Genomic DNA, 24,432 nt, shown 5'->3' on the forward strand with positions numbered 1-24,432 from the left:
GACAATTTCGATGTCATTTCGGTTGTACCCACTCCATTGTCATCTTGATGTAATTGATTGTTGCTGAGTTTGTTAATGAAAAAAGACGCTACTGAAGACATTTAGTTATATACAAATTGAAAGTTAAAGTCTTTCGAGTAGCAAATTGAGCAATCTTTTGGTCACAAGAGCAAGTTGATTGCCACACGAGGACCTTCGAAGCAAACTTTTTAGTCTTATACCAAATGCATAAGTTTTCTCGGTTAAATAATTTAAAAAACTTCTTTTCACGGCGAATTGGTTTTAATTCTCCATCGATTGATTGCTTCGAAGTTTTTTTGTTGGCGTAAGCCTACAAAACCTTGATTTCAAGTGCTTTTTTGAGAAGGAAACAACTGGATTTAAACAATTTGGCAAGATCTCTTTGAGATTGGCATTGGTTTCTTGCAAAAGAACGAATGATCTACTTTACTTTGTTTTTTTCAAGAAACCTTTTAGCTTTCCATTGCATCTTTTTTTTTTTTTTTTAAGAATACCCAACTTCAGGAAGTATAAGAAGGAAACAAAATAGAAACCCTTTAAAATTTAAATTTTTTATTTACATAAATTTAAGAAAAACCCACGGTTCAACTGCAGCATCAATAGTAAATAAATATTTCCTGAAAATTTCTGCTTTTAAACTTTAACTTTACTCCACTTATCGTGTTTCCAATTTTTTTGCAAAATGCAAGCAAATTCAAAAAAATTATTCAAAAAAAGGCAAGAAACAAAAACCAAGAAATGATTTTGAAGTTTTAAAACTACTAAAATCTACCAGTTACATCAAAAAAAATTTCTTTTTCTTTTCAGCATCATAGGTTATCATTTTATTTGATCATAAACATTTTCTTCTTTTTTTGCTTTATTATTCAATTTTAAATTCATTTGTTTAATACGCGCAATATAAACTGATTATTCATAAGTTATTTAACCGATCAAGCCAATATACTTTAGTACATTGGCTTGATCACCATTTACACCATTTACTTTACACCATTTACACCATCATTATAATGGATCACTGCCAAATGAACACCTATTTTAAGTACTTTTTTTCCGTAAAATAAAAAATCTTTTGGAAAAAAAACCATTTTACAGATTTAAATGCTTCATTTCCATTCTGAGTTTCACCATGCAGGCATTTTTTAAGCAATTCATCAACTTGTAGATCTTGAACATTAGAAAGAATCAAAGTTTTAATCGATGGTGAAATTTAAACAGGTAAATTAATATTTTTCTTGTTAGTATTCCAGTATATACACTATGTTTCAGTTGTATTTTTAGGGCAAAACTGGGGTAGATGCTCATTATCGAGAAAGCTAGTAAAATGAAAGAGTATAGCATAAACAGCTTTTTTCATTTGGTACAAATCTCCTTTATATTATCTATTAGCCACTCTATATAAGTTTTGAATTGAACTTTTAAGTCTGTAAACTTTCGTTTGTTAGAAATAGATGTTTTTCTTCCTTTGTATTTCATTAGTAAATTACGTAACCGTGTGCCCATTTTTTTTGGGACGTGACCAACACGTCAGAGTTTTTCATTATCAATTAAAACTCATGATAAGGATTCGCAGATAAAACATCACTAAAAGATGATGTATATCCATCACCATGATATTCCATATAAATCAAATTATTCCTTTGTACAGACATTTTGAAAATATTTGCTCCACTAATAAATTTTATTTCTCCAGAAGATTTTTTATGATTAATGAAACAATTATTTCCTACTTTCCAAAAATAACACTTATGCAAGTGTTTTCTTTTCTCCCACATTTCACGACCTTTGCAATATTTGGACACAACTAATAAATATTTGCCCATCTATGCACCTACCGCCGGATAAAGCAGTATTAATCCCTTTCCTTAATGCAAGCCCATATTTATTTCAAGAACCATCAAATGAAACACGTATTTTTAACGTTTAATTAGCATCTTTATCATTTTAAATCTCAGTAGCAGCTTGATTTATACTTTCATTTGCAACTTCTATGTAAGCTGTCATAACATCTTGGCTATCTGTTTAAAACCCGTTCTGTGTCAAACCATTTAAGTTCATGCACAAAGAAAAAGATTTAATAGAACTATATCCACAACCGATTTCTTAAAACCCAAAATTGCACGCAAATTTATTTCAAAAGTTCCTTTCTTTCTTTTTTATGTTTAAGTTTTAGATAAAATATTTGGTGAAATGGGAGTACACGTTGAACAGTCATAGGTTGAGCAAAGCATGTCGATTAAATGAGAAAAACCCATTTTGTAACTTTTTTTATCTTCAATTAAAAAAGAAGAATAACATAACTGACAGACTGTTTGTTAAATCAAATTCTTTAACAGAGAAAATTCATAAGAATAAAAGAATTATCAATTTGTTTATCATGACAACTTTCAGTTCTATTAACAGTTACTAGTTTCTTAGCACTAGACCTAGATAGAGCAGCTAAAATAAAGATAAAGAAGTTAAAGTTTGATCAGTAACTTTTATTTGGGTGAAATCCATACAAAAGTTTTTTTGTTTTAGTTTGTCAAGATAAATTTTGTTTACTTAACATCTTGACAATAAGTAAATACAAATAAGCAACAAAAATGTGTTAGCTTCTTTTATATATTAATTAAGGTTTGTGATTTCTACCAATGCAGTTTGGACAGGTAAAACCAATTCTCTCTTGATGACTTTTAAATGACAACTATATTTTTTTTTTTTTTTTTTTTTTTTTAACAGCATATTTAAATTTATTTCATAATAAGGATTTACATGAGAGGTTGTTTACAGTAATAGGGGGTGGGGGGGGGGGGTTTCCGTAATATATTTACAAGTTTTTTTCTTCAATAAAAACCGTATATAATATAGTGATGGTATACATTTACAAGTGAGGGGTTTTATAACATGATTTACGTTCTGGGTAGTTTACATATGTGAGGGGATTATCTCTTGATATGTTCCTCAAATACTGTACATTATATAGATTGTTAATGATTCAAATTTTTATAAAAGTTTATGTAATTTTTATTATTCAGAATTAAAATCAAATAGAGTTTCATAGTGCTGACGTACCAAACTCATATTTTTGGTGTAAGATATTTATAGCTTTAGCTTCTTAATGGGTTATTTGCAATTTACATTTTTTATAATAGTTGTTCGTTTATAATATACTTAACTGTTATAGCTTTATATGAAAATATGAATTATATGATTTATATGAAAGATTTATATGAAAGATAGCTTTATATGAAAGATAGCTTTATATGAAAAATAAGAAGAGTTAAAATAAATATTAAATCGTGTTTATAAAATATTATGCTGGCTATTAAACCTTGCATTTAAAAAATAAAGGCATTTTCTTCGTACCTCAGGGTCACTAGGGACATGCGTGTTGTCGTGCTTATAATATATACATCATGGCGATTAACCCACGACCTTAAAATATATACACACAACCTTCACCGTCACTGGACGGCTAGGGTCATGCTCGTTCTCGTATTCAACTATGGTTGGAAATCCGTTTTATGTTTCCTAATATGGTGTTTTTAATCGAGACCTATAATTCACTATATTTATATAGTGAATGTTAAGTCTCGATTGTTACAGCTGCTTATTGCACTGTTTACTGAGTACGTTTTGTGAAACTTTTCTTTTTTATTTTCTCTAGAGTATTTATTATACTGAATTTTCCAGGTGAATTTAATTTCTTTTAGTATATTTTCAGCAATTGTTTTGGCCGGAATATCACGATTTTCTTTTAGTTTGGAGTTTCTACATCTCAATAATTCATTAGTGGTAATTTGTGTTAGGATTGTAATAATTTTTGCAGTATAATTTTTTTATGGTAGTTCCTCTATGTTTATCAGGAAGAGAGCGTGTACCGAGTTAAATGGTTTCAACGGTAGGAGTTTTTCATAAATGTTTCTTATTACTTTCCACACAGCCCTCGCCTTGCTGCAGAAGAGGGAAAGGGTGAAGAGTGTCTTCCACTCGGTTACAATTTTTGCATTTGGAGTTTCCATGGAATTGTCCACGTTTAACTTTCCAAGTGTTTAATTTTTCTAAAGTAGGCAGGGAGTTAGTAAGAATGCGCCAGTGCGTGTTCTTGCTTGTTCCCTGGGCATACGAGTCAAAATTCATTTCCCATATCTGTTTCCATGGGATTGGTTTTTGGAATTTTTCCTCCCATTTAAGTTGAATTAGTTTAATGCTCTTGTTTTCTTTTTGTCGGGAGATGTGGGTATAGATATTTTTTGTTGTTTTTTGAGTAATGTTGAAAATCTCAGCATTTCCTCTAATCTTTTCAACTACATCTTTATAATAAAAGGGGAGTGGATTTAGAGATTTTGGATTGCTATTTCCAGTAACGAATAGCCATTGAGCATATTTAGTTTTAGCTAGATTGGTTAAAGAGTACGCTAAATAGTATTTTTGTAAATAAAAACCTTGGTGGCAGTTGTCAACTTCTTTCATTTGAAGTATGTGTTTCATTCTGATGGCAAAGCACTGGTTTTGCGCATCAAGAATGCCTAGACCCCCCATATTAACGGGTAAATTTAGGAAGTCTCTTTTAATGGGTTCTGCGTATATGCTCTGCCACAGGTAGGTTGAGATTGCTTTATCTATTTTTTTAGGTCTTGTTTTGAAATAGGAAAGATGTTAGCCACATGCCACACCTTTGACAGAGCAAGGGTGTTAACAAAGATTCCTTTGCATTTTAAGGAAAGACTTCGGTATTTAAAATTTTGGATATTTTTTTGGAATTTTTCAGTGGCGTTGTGCCAGTTTATTCTGCCTGTGTAGGCAAGGTCTGTGTGAAATGTTACTCCTAGTATTTTTAATCCTGCCTGGTTTGACCAGTTTATATTAAAGCTTTTTTGACTCAGCTGTTTAAATTAAAGCTGTTTTTATGTTATTTTCATATCCTAGATAGTTAAAGCCGCCCAAGGCCAGCGCTTTAGTTTTGTTTTTGTTTATGTTTGATCCCGAGGCTTGCTCAAAGTCCTCGAGTATGTTAAAGATTTCTTTAATTGAGTTTTTGCTTCGAACAGACAGCGTCGTGTCGTCTGCGTACTGCGTACTAATGACAACTATATTACATTTACTATTGAAAAACAAGTCGATAATGACTTCCAAATCAAGATAAAAGCTTGTTGCGATCAGTTTGCAAGCGAGTTTTATATGATAGTGGGGCTCAATTCAGGATAAATTAAGCTATCAGTTAAAAAAAATGCGTAAAAGTTTTTACAGAAAGTTTAATTTAAGGGATCAATAGTTTATAAAACTAAGAAAAATCATTTTTTTTTTTTGCTTTTTTTCTTCTTAGCGTAACACCTTAATTTCAGGGTTAACCTTATCCTCAGGGTTCCAACACGCTCCAGATATTCAATCAAAGAATGAAATTCCATTTTGTCCGAAGATTTTAATTTAAAATGGGTTATTAAATCCACGAACTTTCTTTACAAGAAAGTTTTTTGATTTAATAAAAAATGTGAAGAATTTTTTTTACAAAAAAAGTTATTTAGATTTTTATTAGTAAAGATAAGATCAATAATTTTGTTTAAATGGCGATTAAATAATGGTAGTTAAGTGGAGAATTTATGTTATTTATTTTTTAAACTCTATTTGTTACAGTAATCGATAAAACTTACACATAAAATGTATCATATTAATAATGAAAACAACATTAGGCTTTTCTTTGTTTACGTTGGGAATAACTTTTAAGATAGCTGTATCAGCAGTTTGAAAGAGGTTTTGTTTTAAAGAGATGCATCAACAACATCTTCCGTTAACTTAATCGAATAGTTTGCAACTCAGTTTGTAAAAAAGTATTGACGTTATGAAAAACTTTTAGTTACTTGGGGTTATAAACATGTAAGTATTTATTCTTAATTTGTTTGTTGAATTTATTGAGAAAGTCTGTTTTTGTGAAATAAAAATATCAAATTTTTAAAAACGATTAGCAATCTTGTATTGCGGTATTAGTTCACTACGACTTCTGCGCTTTTTAAGTGTAGTTAAGCCAAGTATTATCACTCTTTGATTGTAACTAAAATGTTTAATCAACTATATTATCTTTGTTGCACGTTGTTAGAGACATTCACGAAGAGCAATTTCTGATTTAAGAATGGGAGACTAGGCCTTTGTGGGAATTTCTAAATCCAGTTGAACTTAGAGCTGATACAGCTGATAATCTCCGCCGTCAATAGTATATCTAACTGACTTTAATAATTAAAATTTTAGTATTTTTATATTGCATTTACATTAAAGCACAGCAGCACTGCATCTGTATATGAGGTTTTCTATCAAGCTGGTACTCTCTGAATTAATCAGCTAGTAATCCAAAAGTTCTTTAAATTTTATTCTTATTTATTACAAACGCAATATGAGTTCCACCGCAACCAAACTTTTTAGAAAAAAAAAGGTATTGCTTGTTCAAAACATAGATTGTGTCCTAACTTATGATCACAAAATAAGTTACTTACAGATGTTGATGACAATCTTTAGAAATATACGTCTCGAGCAATTCTCTAAGTCAATAGATTTTTTTTCAAAATCAAAATTTCATTATCATATTTTGTTTTTATATGAATAAATTCATCCCTAGCTTTTTTTCTTGGAAATTTAAGCTGACTTTTATTTCGTCAACTTCATTTTCAACTCTTCTGATATTTAATTTGTTATTGTTTATTTCAGCGTCCATTTTGTCTAACTTTGCTGTTATTATTTTGAAGTTCGAACTTATTATTGTAGTAAAGTTTTTTTCGTGATCTTTGAGTAATCTCTGCGTTTCTGCTAGTATACTTTTTTTTTGTTCTTCTAGTTTGCTTGTGATAATTTTTTCTATATTTTTAATATTTATTTCCATTTTTATTGTAAATAAAGTTATGCTCAAAAAAAGAATATGTCTTACTCGTCTTGTGCCGCAAACGCCAATTATATACTTAATTTTAGGCATGTTACCTGCGTCTTTTCCTTCAAAAGTTCTGTATCATTCCAATACCTCGCTGAAAGGTAGTTTGCGAACCTGAGCTTGAATGCGTTTCCATTAGTACCGATGTAAGACTTTTCCGTAAGACTGGGATTAGTTGGAAAAAGAAAGTCAAATAAGTTTAAGAAAAGGTGTCCAATTTTTGTTACCAAATTTTTACTGAAAGGAGAATTAAACCATATAATATTTTCTTTTCTTTTATTAGTATTAGAAGGACTTAGATTTAAATTATATTGGAGATTGGAGATGTAAAATCCATTGGATAACATTTTTAGGAAATAAATGATAAGGTTATAGGAGAAAAGTTTTACAACCTTACTTTGATTCCAGCGAAAAGCGAATATTGGATCACGTATACACGACGTTGGATGCCGTTGCAACGCTAAACTTTTATTTTATATTGGAATAATATGGTTGATGATTGCCGAAAAGCATGAAAATTTAAATTCCATTTTTTCATTTAAATTATTTTAATATAATTTGATCTATTTATATATATATATATATATATATATATATATATATATATATATATATATATATATATATATATATATATATATATATATATATATATATATATATATATATATATATATATATATATATATATATATATTTATAAAACATGAAAGAGGAAGTGATACATTAACCACAGGATACATTAGGGCACAAAGATGCATATTTCCTTTAATTTTTCAAAATACGATTAGTCCAGAATGGTTAATTAAAACAACTCGATACTTTGCAATATTATTTTCTGATATATGAGGTAGAGGATGAACTAAGATCATTTTATAAAACAAAGATATTTCTTTAAGTCCTTAAAAACTGAAAATTTACTAATTTATAATAAGTACGGTTCAAAAAAAACTTAGCAATCGATAAATATTCATTCAATTATCAAGATTCTAATTTATTCGCTACATATAAATATATTGAACAACTGGGGAAAATTTGGAGATCTAAGCATTTTTTAATGTTGAAATATCGTGTATTGAGTTCATAAATTATGTTAAAATCTTCCTTTTTAGATATAAGGCAAATAAGTAAAAAGTTTTAAAATATTCCTTTTTGTAGATATTTTTGCATAACTGTTCTTGATCTTTATCAATCCAACCTTTTATAATTCCTCTCAACTCTCTTCTCCTTTTTTTTTTTTTTTTTTTTTTTTTTTTTGTTGTTACCTTTTTTTCATCATATTCTGTAACCACTTTTGTTATTTTTTTACTGAACTGATTTTCGTATTTTTTTCAAAGTCTAGATTTAAATGTTTAAATACACTATAAATACCAGATGAACCTTTATTAAAAGGAAGAGCTGCTGAGTTGACTCTCATTACAAGAACAACATTTCGATGTCCTTTAAATAACATTTTCAGGATATCGAGACCAGATGATCTTATTTAGCCCTTCATTTAGTAATGAAGGGCTAAATAAAACCATCTGGTCTCAATGTCAAACTCTTTTGAGTTTGCCCATGGCAACATTTTTTCAAAAAATTGTTGTTACTCAATTCACCAAAGTCTTTCTTGACAATATTATCAGTCCATTTTTTCATGGAATAAATCAATTCATGCAAGTTTAATTTAGGAGAATAGTTTTCATCTGCATCTGTATTTTTACTTTTCTTTGAAGTATTGTTACCTTGAGTTATGAGTTATGTTGTTATTGAGTTTTTGTTTTATTATTATTTATTTATTTTTGTTTTGTTACAGTTAAATTATTGAGCACTTATTAAGTTATGTTATCTTGTCATCTTGAGTTAAGTTATCTTGAAGTATTCTCATAATTACTTAATACGTATTTAACTTATTAACCTAAAAACAATATTTCAAGTAAACATTGTATCAACAAAATTTGTGTTAGTTTAATGGTTTTGTCACAAGTAAGTAATCAAATGATCGTGAAATGATGCAATTATAATAAGTAGAACGATTTTATTTTTAAAACTGAACATAGTTAGCTTCTAAACAAAGTCATTTATTATTGCAGAACACGAAAACATATCAAAACAGTAATTAAACAAAAGTTTTCATACTGCTTTTTTCTGTTGCTACAGGCGTTGTTAACGAAGCTACTTTAATTCATACCTGCAAATTGCAAAACAGCAGCTTAAAAAATTGAAACTATTAAAAAATAATTATACCATCATTTTCAGCCATGTTAAATTTCTCAAAATTCGTATTTTTCAAATTTTTCTTTTTTGATTTTACACCTTTTATTTCCTGTGAAGCCACGTTTAGCTTTTAACAAATTTTTAGTAAAAGTTTTTACTTTCAGTTCACTTAGATTGTTTTAACAAAAACTATATACAGTTTTTGATGTAATTGTCTATATATAATAAAATCTGTATTTTTTAAATTTATTATTTCATACAAGAAAACTAAATATAAATTAAATTTTTTAAATATCAAAGAACTAATCTGTTAATGCAAAAATGCAAACTAATCTATTTAACTAATGTCACAAAATAGCGGTTTCATAAAATAAGAAACTGTTAGTTATTATTTGTGATGCACTGGAACTTCGATCTGGCCAGATTTCCGGCCAAAACCTTTGACTTTTTAGTCATTTTGGTTCCAGCCAGAATAACTACATTTTAAGCCGGAATGCCGGCACTATAATTTTTTTTTTTAAGACATCCGACACTGACTGTCTAAATTAAAAATGAACCATTATTCTGAAGTTAATCAAGAACTATAGGTAAAAAACTTTTGTAAAAGAAACGATTTTCTTAACGAACACAATGTATGTTATATAGAAACTATGCTGAAGTGTAGGTTTCCACTTTCAATTTAGAAGGTAAAAAATTACATAAATATAATTCTTGTTCCGGTTGGACTTCTGGTCGGAAATTTATTATCAAATATTATAATTCAATTTTCCTAAAAAACTATAATATGCACTTCATAATTAAAGTAAAATTTAATAAAAGAAAAACACTTAACATGTCCATGGGTCACCAAAGGTATTAAAAAATCCTCAAAAAAAAAAAAGACTTTTTATTAAATACTTAAAAAATAGAAATGAGGCAAACCTAAATGTTTACAAACAGTATAAAAACTTATTTGAAAAAGTTAAAAAAAATTCAAAGAAAAACTATTACTCAAATAAAATAAAAAACACAAATGGTGATATTAAGAAAACTTGGGATATCTTAAAAGAAATAATTGAGCTACAAACCTGCAAAATAAATAGTTTACCTGCTCAAATTGTCATGGATAATAAAGAGCATAACAATAATAATGCAATTTTAGAAAAATTCAATAGTTTTTTTGTCAACATAGGCCCAAATCTAGCTTCAAAAGTCAATTGTTCAAACAACTCATTTGAAACTTATCTAACTAGTGTCAACAACGAAATAATATTTAAAGAACTATTTAAAAAATTGATGAACTCGAAAATGCATTAAAACAAACAAGTCATATAAATGACATTTGCAGTAATATCGTCGTAAATGTCTTTTCGGAGATACGCAAACATATTTTTGAAATATTTAAATCATTAATTATAACTGGATTTGTACCAGATAAATTTAAAGTAGCTTAAATTGTACTTATTTTTAAAACCGGTGAAACATTTCTAATAAACAAATACAGACCAATCTTTTTTAAAATACAACCTTTTTTAAAATACTTGAGCGAATAATCTACAATAGATTATATGAATACCTAATTCAGAACAAGTTCTTAAATAAAAAACAATTCGGCTTACAAGCACAGCACTCAAAAGAACATGCAATTTTAGATTTAGGTAATAGCGTAAGTGATTCTTTAAAAAGCAATTTGTATTAGGAACTTTCATAGACCAATCCAAAGCATTTAACACAATTAATCATGATACCTTACTAAATAGAATGGAAAAATACGGAATAAAAAATACTAGCCTAGATTGCTTTAAAAGTTATCTGTGCAATAGACAACAATGTGTTATTTCGAATGATAATAAATATTCTAATTTACTGAAAATAAAATGCGGAGTTCCCTAAGGTTCCATTCTTGGTCCTCTTTTATTCTTAATTTATATTAACAATATTCCACAATCACTAAAAACACTTTATGCAATAATGTTTGCTGATGACACAAATTTATTTTATTCATCAGCATCAATTGAAAATCTCTTTGAATCTGTGAACGATGACCTTGAGAGTCTAAACATTTGGTTTAAAGTAAATAAATTATCTTTAAATCAAGAAAAAAAAATACATCTTGTGTCATACAAACCAGCAAAAAAACAAAATACCAAGCATGCTACCATTACTAAAAATTGATAAAATAAACATCGAAAGAACTGAAACAATTAAATTTCTTGGGATAATTATTGACTAAACGATTTCTTGGAAAGCCCATATAAAAACATTAAATACAAAAATATCAAAAAGTATCGGCATACTTTACAAAGTCAAAACTATACTTTCTCAGGAGAATCTGAAAATTCTCTACTTTTCTTTTATACAAAGTTATCTAACATATGCTAATATTGCCAGCGAAGTACAAATAAATATAAATTAAGTTCTCTATATACACACCAAAAACACGCATCAAGATTGATTTATAATAAAAATAAATTCACTCATGTTGATTTTTTACTTAAAAACTTGAATGCTTTAAATATCTATCAAATTAACATCTACCAAAATGTTTTATTTATGCTCAAATATAAGCTCGGACTTTTCCCAAACCATTTTACTAATAACTTTTTTCAAACCAACACCAACAGATATATCACACGAGGAACAGGAAACTTTACATTGCCCATTAAAAAAAATTTTTCGAGAATTTTAATTGTATAACGTGGCCCCTATTTATACAACAAAATAATACCTCAAAATATAGAACTTACTAAATCGGGTAATCTTTTTGACCTGAAGAAAAAACTAAAAACTATACGGTAGTGGTGAAGTGGTAGAGCGCTCAATTCATAAGCGAGAGGTTCCGAGTTCGATTCCCACCACGTCCCTGGTAGTACCGCGCTCAACTTGTTTCTCTGCGCAGCGGCCTTGTTTGTCAAGGTTCGTGTTTCGGAGTTAAAGAGTTAAGAGAGGGTGATAACCACAAGTAGCCTCCTCATCTGTAGTGGCCTTCTCGGCATTCTCGAGGTAAATTATTAAAAAAAAAATTAAAAAAAAAAAACATGTAAAAAAAACAATTAATGTAATAAAATGTAAAAAGAACAATTTAAGCTATAAAAAAAAAAAAATAAAAAAAAAGAAACAAAACATAGATTAAAAAAAAAATAAATGAAATAAAAATTATTAGCAACTATACATAGTAAAATATTACTGAACAGTAGACCTCAAAAATTAATGTGTGTTTTATAGATTTACTCTTTAAATTTTTAGTTTGTTTTGTATTTTAAAGGTTCTCGATGAAAAGACTTTTCTTAGTCTTACGCGAGTTTCCGTACAGCTTCATAATACTACTAATATATGTTAATATATATTTTCAACAAATAACATATATTTTCAACGAGAACGACAAGCAAGTCCCTAGTAGCCCTGTGGTGCGACGGACTTGCGTATATTTTTTAAATGCATATTATAAACTACAAACTTCTAAGTTCATTATTTTAACTCGCTTGAGTTAAAATGTCAAACGCGCATGCGTAAAAAAGCATTGTTAACGCTCTTTAGATATTGTAAATATTTGTGGTGGGCATTTATAAAAACAGGAATCATATAAGTTTCTGACGAGTACTCGCATGGAACTTAGTAGTATAAGCAGTTTTTAATTGGAACTTAGTAGGAATAATCAGGTTTTATTCGGCCATCAGCCGAATAAAAACCTGAGTATTTATTAAATTTTACTTTAATTATGAAGTTAAGTATGAGCAAGTTTTAATTAAAACTTAATACGAATAATATACTTTTTATTTAGCACTTGGTTAGATTAGCCGGTTTTGGTGAGAACTTTGTCGGAACTATTAGTATTACATTTACAAACTGGGTTTTAGTTAATAGTTAATAACTTTATGTTTTTATTTGATGTTTAATTGAAATAGTTGTGTTGTAAAGATTATATAGTTAAATTAGTATGATTATTTTTCAAGAAATATGTGTTTTAGTAAAAAGTAAAAAAAAAACTAATTTTAAATTTTTTACTTAAACACAGATAAATATAAAAAATTTTTAATTTAGATACTATATTAGTATATTAAAGTGCAACTAATTTAACTTGCTACCTACGCAGTAAAGACGCTGGTTTATAATACAATAACCTTTCAAATAAATATTAAAAGCCATATAAACACATTAATATACAATCATAATTTAGATTGTTAATCATTCAATTGTCACAAAATGAAAAAAGCTTCCCGTTATAGAATTACATATATTAATTAACCATGAGCGAGATCTCGCCTCGTTCTCGTTTCTCGTGAGAAATGGGACTTCTCGTGAGAAACGAGAAATAGAAAATTCCAGCGAGAAGTAGAACGAGACTGAAATATTATATTATTTTCCAAATTAAAAATTATTATAATTTACAAAATGCTTAATAATTTGTTTTTTTTAATTAATTAATATTTTGACACCGTGATTTTATTAAATCTAATTACAAATTTAATTTTTTTTGACAAAAACAAATTAAATTTTTAATTAGATTTTTAGTTAGATTTTTTAATTAGTTTTTTTTTAAAAATCTAATTAAAAAATTGTAATTAGATTTTCAATATTTTTAACTAGATTTTAAATACAAAAACTTTTTGTATAAAATGGTGCACTTTCCACTTAATTTCATTAGTTTACCAGTGGAATTCAATTTGACACATATTGTTCATATTGAAAAGAAATATTCTTGCCTCATTTCAACAATCAAAATATGTCACCAAGAAAAAACAAAATCTGAATATATTTTTAAAAAACAAGTGACGGTGCTGAATGCAAGGCGTGCAAAAGGTCTTTGAAAACAAAAGATGGAAACACAAGCAGACTTCAATGTCACCTCAAAAAAAAACACAGCCAAGAAAACGTTGAGTATTCTGATAAAACTGACGACTCTCTTCTTCCTCCTCCTAAGCAGCAACAACGAAACATGGTCGAAATGCTTGAAACAAAGTCCAAATATGAAAAAGACGACTCCATTCAAAAACAGTTTGACTATGCAATGCTGGATTACTTTTGCACTGATCTGGCATCCTTTTCAGCAGTCGAAAGAAGAGGTTTCGAGAAATTGTTTGACATTGCAAACCCTAAACTTCGCCTTCATCACAGAGCAACATATTCAAGAAAGCTTTCAATTCGGTCAAGAGAAGTTCAAGTTGGAATGAAGAGCATATTAACAGAGATTACGCCAAATCTAAAAAGTGCTGCATTTACTTCTGACCTTTGGACTTAGAGCTCAGGACAGCTACATCTCTTGGACTTTTCATGCTATTGACGAAAATTGGAGACTACATCACTGGACACCCTATGTCCAACAGTTGCCAGACAGAGACACAGGTATCTTAATTGAAGGAAAGCTGGATTCTTTCTTAGAAGAACTAAAATTGCCTGCTGATTTGCCAATGTACTGCGTGAACGACCAGGCAAGAAAAATGAAACTTGCAGTCAAGTTGTCAAAGCGCCTTGACCAATACTTGTGCAGCAATCATATTTTGCAATGTGCAGTTCGAGACTCATTTGAAATGACTGCTGGAATGGATGATGCGTTGCAAACATGCAAAGATTTGGCTTCTTTAACTCACCAGTCAACAGTTGCAGCTGAGTTGCTTGAATCAGACGATCAAGGAATCAATTTTAGACAGTTACGCCAATCTGTTGACACAAGATGGAATAGTGAACTGGATTGCATGGCTTCTGCCCTACATCTAAAGAGTGCAATTATCAGCTTATGTGCAAATTAAGATATTTTTTCTTCAAAGACCATCAGTGCATCACAGTGGAAATCAATTGAGGGAGCAGTAGAAATTTTGGCACCACTTAAAGAAGCTTCAGAAACGTGGTCGGCTGAGTCTATTCCAACAATTAACACTGTTGCCGATTCTCTTTATTTAACCCATGACAAAATTGATCAATTTATTGAGACGGATGGAAAAATGGCAACGGTGTCTTCAATGCAAAAAACTTGAAAAGCTGCATTGAGAAAAGATTTGCTCTTTGTCACACTGGAAACTTATTGAGTGCTGCAGCAAACTACTTAAATCCTGCTTTAATGGGACTTCACTTGGAGCTCTTCAAAAAATTTCAAGCAACAAAAGAATAGTTAGCCTCACCGGTTAAGGCTAATGTTGAGTGCCAACCTTTTGCCAGAGTCCTTTCAGCAGATTTGTCCCCTAATTTAAAACTGAAGCGCAAGTTAAACGTCAGACTTGAAACATAAGTGCCAACATCTGAAGTGAATCCTATTTTGAGCAAAATGTGCCAGTATGAATATCTCCCTGTTGCCAAAAAAGAATTTCCGATTCTTGATTGGTGGAAATTGCATTCAAATACATTGCCAGAACACTGCTCTTCATTAGCTAGACAAATTTTAGCTATTCCAGCAAGTTCAACTAAATCAGAGAGAGTTTTTAGCTCAGGTGGAAATGTCGTCCGATCATCCAGACACAACTTACACCCAGAAAAAGTAGAACAAATCATCTTAATCAGAGAAAACATTGTCTTGTTGGAAAAGTTTGGCAAAAAAACTCTGAATTAATATTTGAAAAAGTTGTTTATATTTGACAAACGCCATCTCGTCTCGGTTTGAAAAAACCTAGTCTCGCTCATAGTTAATATTAATTAGTAAAAATATTTAATCCAAAAATACTGTTTTAGATAGGGGAGATGGGGGCGCATTGATCGCCGTAGCAGTGTTTTAAAAATTGCGCAGAACCTGAAAGAGATGTAAAAACTTATTAACTACGAAACACATGTAGAACTATCTGGCTTTTGGAATATATAAATATTTTGATTTAAAAAAATGATAAACATGAATAATTTTAACTTTTAAACAACCCTCTCAAAAGATCAATGTACCCCAAACTATGGGGTACTATGATCTCCGACTTAGGCCACATTGATCTTATATGCGTAATATTATCTAAATGTTTAACACTTCTATAACTAAATCTTGTAAATAATTTAGTCAAAGGGTAATATTGTATAACATATAATACATCTAAATTTTTTAATTATTTTTTAAATATAGCAGTTAAACCCACTAGTCTAATTTTTAATTAAAAATGTATAAATCACAGCAGTTATAAGCTACCCGCTTTATATACGTTTAAAACTTTACAACAACTTGAAATTTATAAGAACTGAAATATAAAGACTGAAATAAGAATACAACTTTTAAGTTTACAAAACTTGTTAAAAGTACAATATTTTGATTAAGAATATTTCATCATTTGTGAAAGTCAAGTTGTGAAGCAGCTTTTGGTTTACATTGTTTTTTATTCCTAAGCAAGTAATTCTTAGTTTCTTTCTTATCTTTTGTGGAGACTTTTTGTTGATTTTTGGTTTGCTTCAAAATTTTCTTTTCTTTTGACAAACGAATTTCATTTCTGACAGGAGTCAAAATCCTTGTTTGTCTATCAGTCAAGATCCTTGTTTTTAACTGCCTACTTTTAACATTTTTTTTTCTGGCAGATGCTTTTGGGTAAGGTTTTAAAGCCTCAGGTGAGATTATAGAAGCAACACTTGTTGACACTTTGTTTAAAATACTTGTTTCAATATTTACTATAGTTATTTCAGACTCTATGTGATTAACATGTGCTGGTATCATTTCAAATTCCATGTTGTTGACAGGAGTGATAGTAACTGTATCTGGAGCAGCTCTATCTGTAACTGATGATGGTAAATATTCGTCATCTTTGAAAATTTCAGAATTGAATGGCTCAATGCCAGCTACTCTAAATCCTGTCTGTATATTAGATGGTGAGAAAGCTTTTGTATACGGTTCTCGAACTATTGAAACAATATCATAAATGGTCATTGGTCTTGGGTTTGAAACCATCCAATTATCACATGCAGAATTGTAAAACCTTTTCAATGGTCCAAAAACAGTTTTATCTAATGGCTGCAATTTATGGCTGCAATGGGGAGGAAAACTTATCATTGTAATTCCGTGTTGAATTGCAAGCTCCAAGCCTTTGACAGAAATATGACTTTCATGACTGTCGAGAAGTAACAAAACTGGAGATTCCTGAGAACAGTTTGAATATTTAACAAAATGTTTAATCTATTCTATGAAAATTTCTGAGTTCATCCAACCAGAAGGATTTGCAAATCCCACACATCCAGGAGGTCCTTCCTTAATCATGTAATCATGAAACTTTACCCTAGGAAAAATAAATAATGGAGGAATGGAATTTCCAATAGCATTAGAGGCACAACATGCAGTTACCAATGTTCCTCGTTCTGCAGATGTGATTCTTCCAACTTGTTTGCTTCCTCTACCAGCTAAAACCTTTACCGGCTTTTGAACGGTTGTTAAACCAGTTTCATCAACATTATATATACAGTTAGGATTATATTTATATCGATTTCTTACCATTTTAAGATTTTGAAAAAACTCTCTTACAGTGTGTTTGTTAAAAGCTGTTGATCGAGCGAAGCTCGTTGCTTCAGGTGTTCGTAGAGACAACTATCACAATAAAATAAATTCAAATATTCAAGTAAAATATAAAGAGAAATTGTATTAATTTTTTTTAAGTTAGTAAGTACCCATAATTTTGTAACTTATAATATAATCATAAAACCTCATTATGAAGTTTTTACGTTTTTATCGGGGTTTTTGTACTATACATAGTATAGACCTTTTTTAATCGAAGCATGCTCATATAGCTCAAAAGAATTTAAAGTAATATTCTCGTGATGTACCGCTTAGTGCGTGAAACCACTGCTTTTTACTGGTAAAACTACATAGACAAATTTAAAAATGCATGCTGAACTAAGCGCTTGGCCACTCATTAGCCGGCCACGGCAAACTAACAAAAAATGGCATAATGACATAAATAGGCATTTTGAGCGGTTAGTTACAGTTTTGCTCATCGGTTACTTAGTGTAACATTAGAGACATCCGCTATACGGGGCACGTCAAAAGTTTGCCAATATTTGATTTAGTGACTTTAGTAATTTAATTATGAGCTAGCTACTTTTTGCGGCTACTACTTATGGATTACTATGTAGCCAATAAACTACAGCGGGCTGCTTAAAATGTCTACATAATTTTATTGAAATTCTGTTATAGATTATTTGCTTAATAGAAAACATATGTTGCTTTTTGCAACAGCGGCAAGCCGCTCCAAATATCACAGTAAAGCAGCATCAAAGTCATGATTATTCTTTATGAATATATTAAAAATACATTTAGATTTGGAAATAAACGTTAATAGAATTGAATTGTTATATATTTATATTGTTGTAGTTTTGTTGTTTCTATTTTTGTCCTTTTTGTATTTAATACATTTTTCACTTTTTCACAGATCACTTAATCCTTTGAGCCTAAATATCAGTTAAACTTTGAAGTTTTTTAAAAAATTTAAATTTTCCAAATAAACTTTTTAAAAATTGCTTAAGTGCAATTTTGAGTATAACTACTTTTTAACTTCTCAGGTATACATTATCCAAGCTAATCTTGAAAGCTTTTTGGAAAAAAATGATTTCAATGGATCGGCAAATGTCCTTCAACTTTCTAAAATTACCTGTATTAAATTTGAAGGTCATGAAAATATAAAAATGCAAATGACCGCTGTTTACGAAAAACTCAAAATGTTGGTTATTTCAAAAATAAAAAGGTTTTCGGAAAGTTGTGAGCGTTCTTTTGCACAGCAATATTTAACTAATGACGATTTGTCTGCAATAAATGATTGTCTTCAAGTGTTAGAGAACGCTAAACACATTAATTTATTATGTGAACATATTACCAAAGAAGAAATTGACAAACACTGCGAAACCTTTCTTGGAAAAATACTTCAATTTTACGAGAATTTAAACAACGAAATTAACTATCTCTTTAAAAATGAGAAGTTTAAAGAAATGGAAGCAGTTTGTAAACAAATGCAACTGGTACGCCGAATTGGAAGTATTGAGCAACGGACGGCTGAAGCATACTATTCAACCAATCAGAGCATAACTGCTTACATGAAAAGTTTAAGTGATGATACAGAAAAGCTACTAAATAATAACAACAATAGTAATGGTGTCGTTGACTACAACAAAATATTTTCAAATCTTAAAAATCTTATAGATGCTGAGTGGTTGAATCATAAATCTGGCTATTATAAAAGTATCATTAAAAACATTCAATACAATCTAACTGACAGGGCTTTTATTTTATACGAGACTTTAGTTGAAACAAATTTAGATTTGGAGAGTTATTCAGAGCTAGAAAAGGTAAATAAAATACTGCAGGAACTTGACGGGTTGAAAAAATTTCAGAATAGTATTCCAGAGATTCAAAAATATCGTGATCAATCCTTTGAATATTTTAACAATTCCGTTGGAAAAAGTTTTGAGGATATTAAAAACATTTTTAGTTTAGATAAACAAAGTGTGAATCATTTAAAAAACAGAAAAGCAAAACTAATAATTATTAAAAACGAATATCAGTTGATGCAACCTAATATTTTATACTTGAAAAGTGAGCAGTTCATTTCAATAGAAAAGGTGAATGAGAAAATTATGGAGCTTACAAACAATATTAATGAAACTGAGAAAAATATGGAACTGCGAAAATCAAGACAAAATTGGTTAACTGGCATTATAAATGAATACAGCGCAAGTCTAAAGGAATCTAAACGCAATAAAAGTAATAGGGTTTTACGTTCAAATAACTTTAAAAGCGTTGATGATATTTTTAAAGAAAAAAGTGAAAATGAAAATAAAATTAGTCAGTTAAATTGCGAAATTGAGAAAAATAAGCATCAAATTAAACATCTTGAGACTGTAAAATTAAAGTTTAAAGAGATATCAAGTAAAAATTTGACATCAAACGAAGCTAATGAGTACATTTCAAAAACAAAGTACAAAAACATTGAAAACTTAAACTATAAAATCAATGAGCTTGAAACCAAAATTAATGATGCCGAACTAAATGGAATCGAATACCTTTTTAAAAGCATTGATTGCAGCAAAGCTGAGGGTGCGTTAAATTACTTAAACTCGTGTATTTCCATAAAATTCATTAATAAAAAAGCCACCAGCATTAAATTAGAATTAGAAACTTTTTTAAATAAATATAAAGTGTTTATTGCCTTTGAAATGAATAGTTGTTTAAATGAAATACAGACACTTAATTTGGCAAGCTCTTTTTTGGTGCATGGGTTAACACAGAGAATTAAAATTAGACTTGAGGAATGCATTGAAATTCAAAACTATACTCTGTTGAATCGCTTGATGCAAAGTCAGCACATCAAAAAAGATATAGTTGATAGACTGTCAAACTATCATTTAATTTTAGATCAAAGTGGTGTTAATGAATCCTTAAAAACTGAAATTGTTAAAGCTTTCATTCAACTAGACAAATATGCAGAAAACGTCAAGTTTTGTCAACTGTATTGCGACTACAACCAAAACAGAATAAAAGCGTTTAATGATTTTGAAAAAAATATAATGGAATTCATGGAAAACTATAAATTTAATGAAGTTGCTATGAAACTTTTTGAAGTTGATGATAAAGTTTTATCATATAATATAGTTTATAAAATAAAAATTAGCTTGGCTAACTCAATAAACAAAGTAATAACTAAAACTAAATCCCATCTGAGAGCACTGGGAAACAGTCTGGATAAAAACGAGGTTAAGAAAGTACTTAAACAGTTGTTAAGGCTTGACAACGCTAAAAAATTTTTGTATGACAATCTTCCCCTCAAAGAAAGGTTTAAAATAAATAGCTACATAGATTATGACACTGAACTAGAGCTAACCAATTGTTTGAAATTCATTCACGAGACAATTTGCAAAAAAATATTAAAGTTCATAGACAAAATAAAGTTCCACATTAACAATAACAATTTTTATGAAGCCGAGGTGAAAAGAGAACATTTATACCACATTCACAACTTGCTCGAAATCTATTGCAATTCTGTTGAAATAAACAACAAAATAGAAGCCATACAGGAAAACCTTGAAGATAGAATAAACGCAATTACAGAAAAGTTTGTAAATATGTCAATAAACGATTATTATCAGAACCAACCAAAGCCAGTACTTGATGAGTTAGACAAACTAGTCAAGCATACTAGCAACGAAAAATATGTTGAATTATTAAGTAAAATTAAAATAGCAATTAAGATTCAAATGGAACATGTTTTTGTAAGTATTAAAAATTCAAAACCGGATGAGCGTGCGGAAAAGATAGAACTTATCAAAGCAACACTTTATTTATTACCAGACTGTATAAAACCTTGGGTCGAATCCGAAAGAGAGAAAATTAAAAATCAGATAGATCAAGAAAATAAAGTTTTCCAAGATGAATTTAATAGAATTAAAAACGCTTCGGACATCAAATTAGTTTATAAATTCATGGAAAAATGTAAGCATAATGGTATGGAAGAATACATCCGTTTGATTCAAAACATTGTGATTGACCAGGTTGACGAATGCAACCGTGATTTAACAAAATATTTAGATGAAAATGATATTATTAAAGCGTTGAAAATGTTTAATAGATATTTGGAGTTCATACAAGTTTTTGGTGAAACTTTAATTGAAATTAATAGTATATTCTCAATTATTGAACGAAATTTGTGGAGTAAATTTAACAGTATATGTTCTATTTTTTTTGATATTTCAAGTAACCGTGACAATGAATCTACACTAAAAAATTTTCACAATTTAAATTATTTTATTGAATTAAAAAAACTGAAATATCAAAATTTTCCAAGGTTGACAAATTTAAATAGACTAATCGATAATTTATTACTTGGGTTGAGCCAATCATATGAAAGTATTGCTGATTTTTTTTTTGATAATCAAAAAAAGTTTCAAAGCTCTCTTGAAGAGTTGAACATTTTAAAGATAAATGAATCAATGGCAGTATGTCAAGAATGGAACTCTCTTTTAGATGCGATATATCACACCAAAATAAACCAAGAAAATTTTTTTGTTCAAAAAAATATGTCAAAGATTGAGTCCTGCAATCGCTACAATGAAATGAAGGAAACACTATCATTAAAACTCAAAAATTATAAACTTCAAATAATTAATATTGAGATTCTCAAAGCTTATAACAACGAACGAGATCGCTTTTACCAAGAGTTTGTTAAACATATTTTATTTCTATGTCATTCAAAGGAACTAAAAAATCATATAGTCTATGATATATTTAATCCAAACTCATACGAAAACGAAGTTTTTCCTTTTTTAACAAATTTTTTTAATAAACTATCCGAATCCACTAAAAACATCTTTAGCGAGGATACTTCTGAAAAGACTAGGCGAGAATTTGATTTGTTTCGATTTAACTTAGAGAATATCAAGTCATTTGATATGCACTCAAAATTAGTTGGGCTAAACTTTAACTTCTCAACAATAGTGCATGAAATCAACGTTAAATTAGAGAGCAGCTTGAACTACCTTTTCACAATGGCTAATAGATCTGAAAGCAATGTTTATGAAAAGGCAAAGTGGTTAATAAAAATTAAAACATTTTCTAACAATTTACCTGAATACAGCGAAAGTATTAATGAAAAATTAGATCATATTCTAAAAATGTACAATAATCAGTATGCAAATTATTGCAAAATAGAGATGGCGAAATTAAGCATAGCGTTGGAACAGGATCCTAGTGGAGTTGGCTTTAATATTATTGCGGAGCACGCAGTTTTTAAGGGACAAGTTATATCAATTTTTAATCAGAATACTAAGTATCATGGAATAGACTATGTTTTAAATAAACTTGAAGGCGACGATATTAATAATGAAAGTATGCAAAGGCTCAAATACGTTTACGACTTTTACTTAAAAAGTTATCAGCAAACGATTAAAAAATACATCGTAAAAATAAATGAAAAAGGTGTGTTGAATGAATTGGTAAGGTATATCAAAAATAATGGAGATAAAATGGCTGAAAATATGTTTGAAAAAAATATTTGGGATGAAAACGATAGAAAAAAAATAAGCATACTTGTTGCAAGCATATTTGCATTGTGGACGTTGCAAAATGCCGAGTATTATAATGAAATGGAAGGCATTGAAAATCAAGATACTTACTTACTGACACCGCACCCAAGTCAGGTAATATCTATTTTTCGCATTTTAGGATTTGGCTATATGGAACCTAAGCAACATAGAAGCATCGTTAAAACTATAAAAAGCGTTGTTTCTAGCTTAGAAACATATGTTAGCAATGACAAGCTTCAAAATAATTTGGTGCAAGTTGGAACAGGTGAAGGAAAGTCATTAATTTTAGCCGTTGTATCTTGCATTTTAAGTGTTATTGGCTTTGATGTCAGTTGTGCTTGCTACAGTGAGTACTTAAGCTCACGTGACTACAAGTCATTTCTTCCATTGTTTAGCTCTTTAGGATTGACGAGTCATATTCGTTATGCCACTTTTAATGCTGTATGCGAAGATGTTATAAACCAAACCTGTAACATTCGTAATCGTGTAGCTGATTTAGTTTCTAATAAACTCACTGAAAAAGTTTTAACCCACAAAAAGCCAGCGAGACCCATGGTTTTACTGATCGACGAAGTTGATGTATTTTTTAACAAAGATTTTTATGGTAATCTATACACACCATTGGCTCGAATCAAAAATCCGTGCATTGCCGACCTTACCCGCTATATATGGTCTCATAGAAAAGAAAAATTAACGCTAAAACATTTACAATCAACACTAGAATATCAAACATGCTGCAATTATTTCAAAGAATGGGATTTTCTAGTCATGGAAGCTGTGAAAGATATGCTAACTGATGTACAGGATTTTAAGGTAATCAAATAATGAATTTTAAAGTAATTCAATTTTTTTTAATATTCAAGTAGTATAGAAGAACTTTCAAGCAATCTTTTATATTTAACTTCCACGACAAAATTGGTATATTTAACCAATATGCTGAATAGTCTAAATATAAAGTATGTTCCGTATTTTTGATGGCTCGCTCTCTTAAAGCTAAACTGAGGAGAGCAACAGAGGGCAAAAAACTAAAAATATTTTCTAATTGTTACTATTGTGACATGAAAGTTTTAAATTAATCAAGTACTAAATTAATATATATCATTTGAAAAAGCTTTAATACATAATTTTTATATGGAAAAATTGTTAAAATTGAACAGAAGATGTTATGACGTTTTTACAGATCGCATTATTAAAATATTTTTATTTTTATTATACTTAAAATGTGAAACTTTTGTTAATTTTAAAAATGCATACAACTTGGTATTTAATAAAAGATTTCGTAACCGACAATAATACAGGCATCAATATAAAAACAGGCAAACACAAACGTTTGAAGCCTAAAACGTTTGCATATTATGTTACCTTGAAATTCGGTATTTGAAAAATGA

At 29.3% G+C, this 24,432-nt stretch overlaps 1 protein-coding gene across 4 annotated transcripts in view; it reads left to right on the plus strand.

Annotated features, from left to right (window-relative positions):
• Positions 1-24,432, plus strand: part of LOC136085795 (uncharacterized) — an 89,985-nt gene that overhangs the window by 2,126 nt on the left and 63,427 nt on the right. For all 4 annotated transcript variants that reach the window (XR_010641183.1, XR_010641182.1, XM_065807262.1 and 1 more), the window contains exon 2: positions 18,536-23,857. Coding sequence is in view for 2 of the 4 variants with exons in the window: in XM_065807262.1 (XP_065663334.1) it covers positions 18,536-23,857 (5,322 nt within the window). In the remaining 2 variants the exon portion in view is untranslated. The remainder of the gene's footprint in view (positions 1-18,535; positions 23,858-24,432) is intronic.

Source organism: Hydra vulgaris, chromosome 10 (assembly GCF_038396675.1).
Source record: "Hydra vulgaris chromosome 10, alternate assembly HydraT2T_AEP".
Taxonomy (NCBI): domain Eukaryota; kingdom Metazoa; phylum Cnidaria; class Hydrozoa; order Anthoathecata; family Hydridae; genus Hydra; species Hydra vulgaris.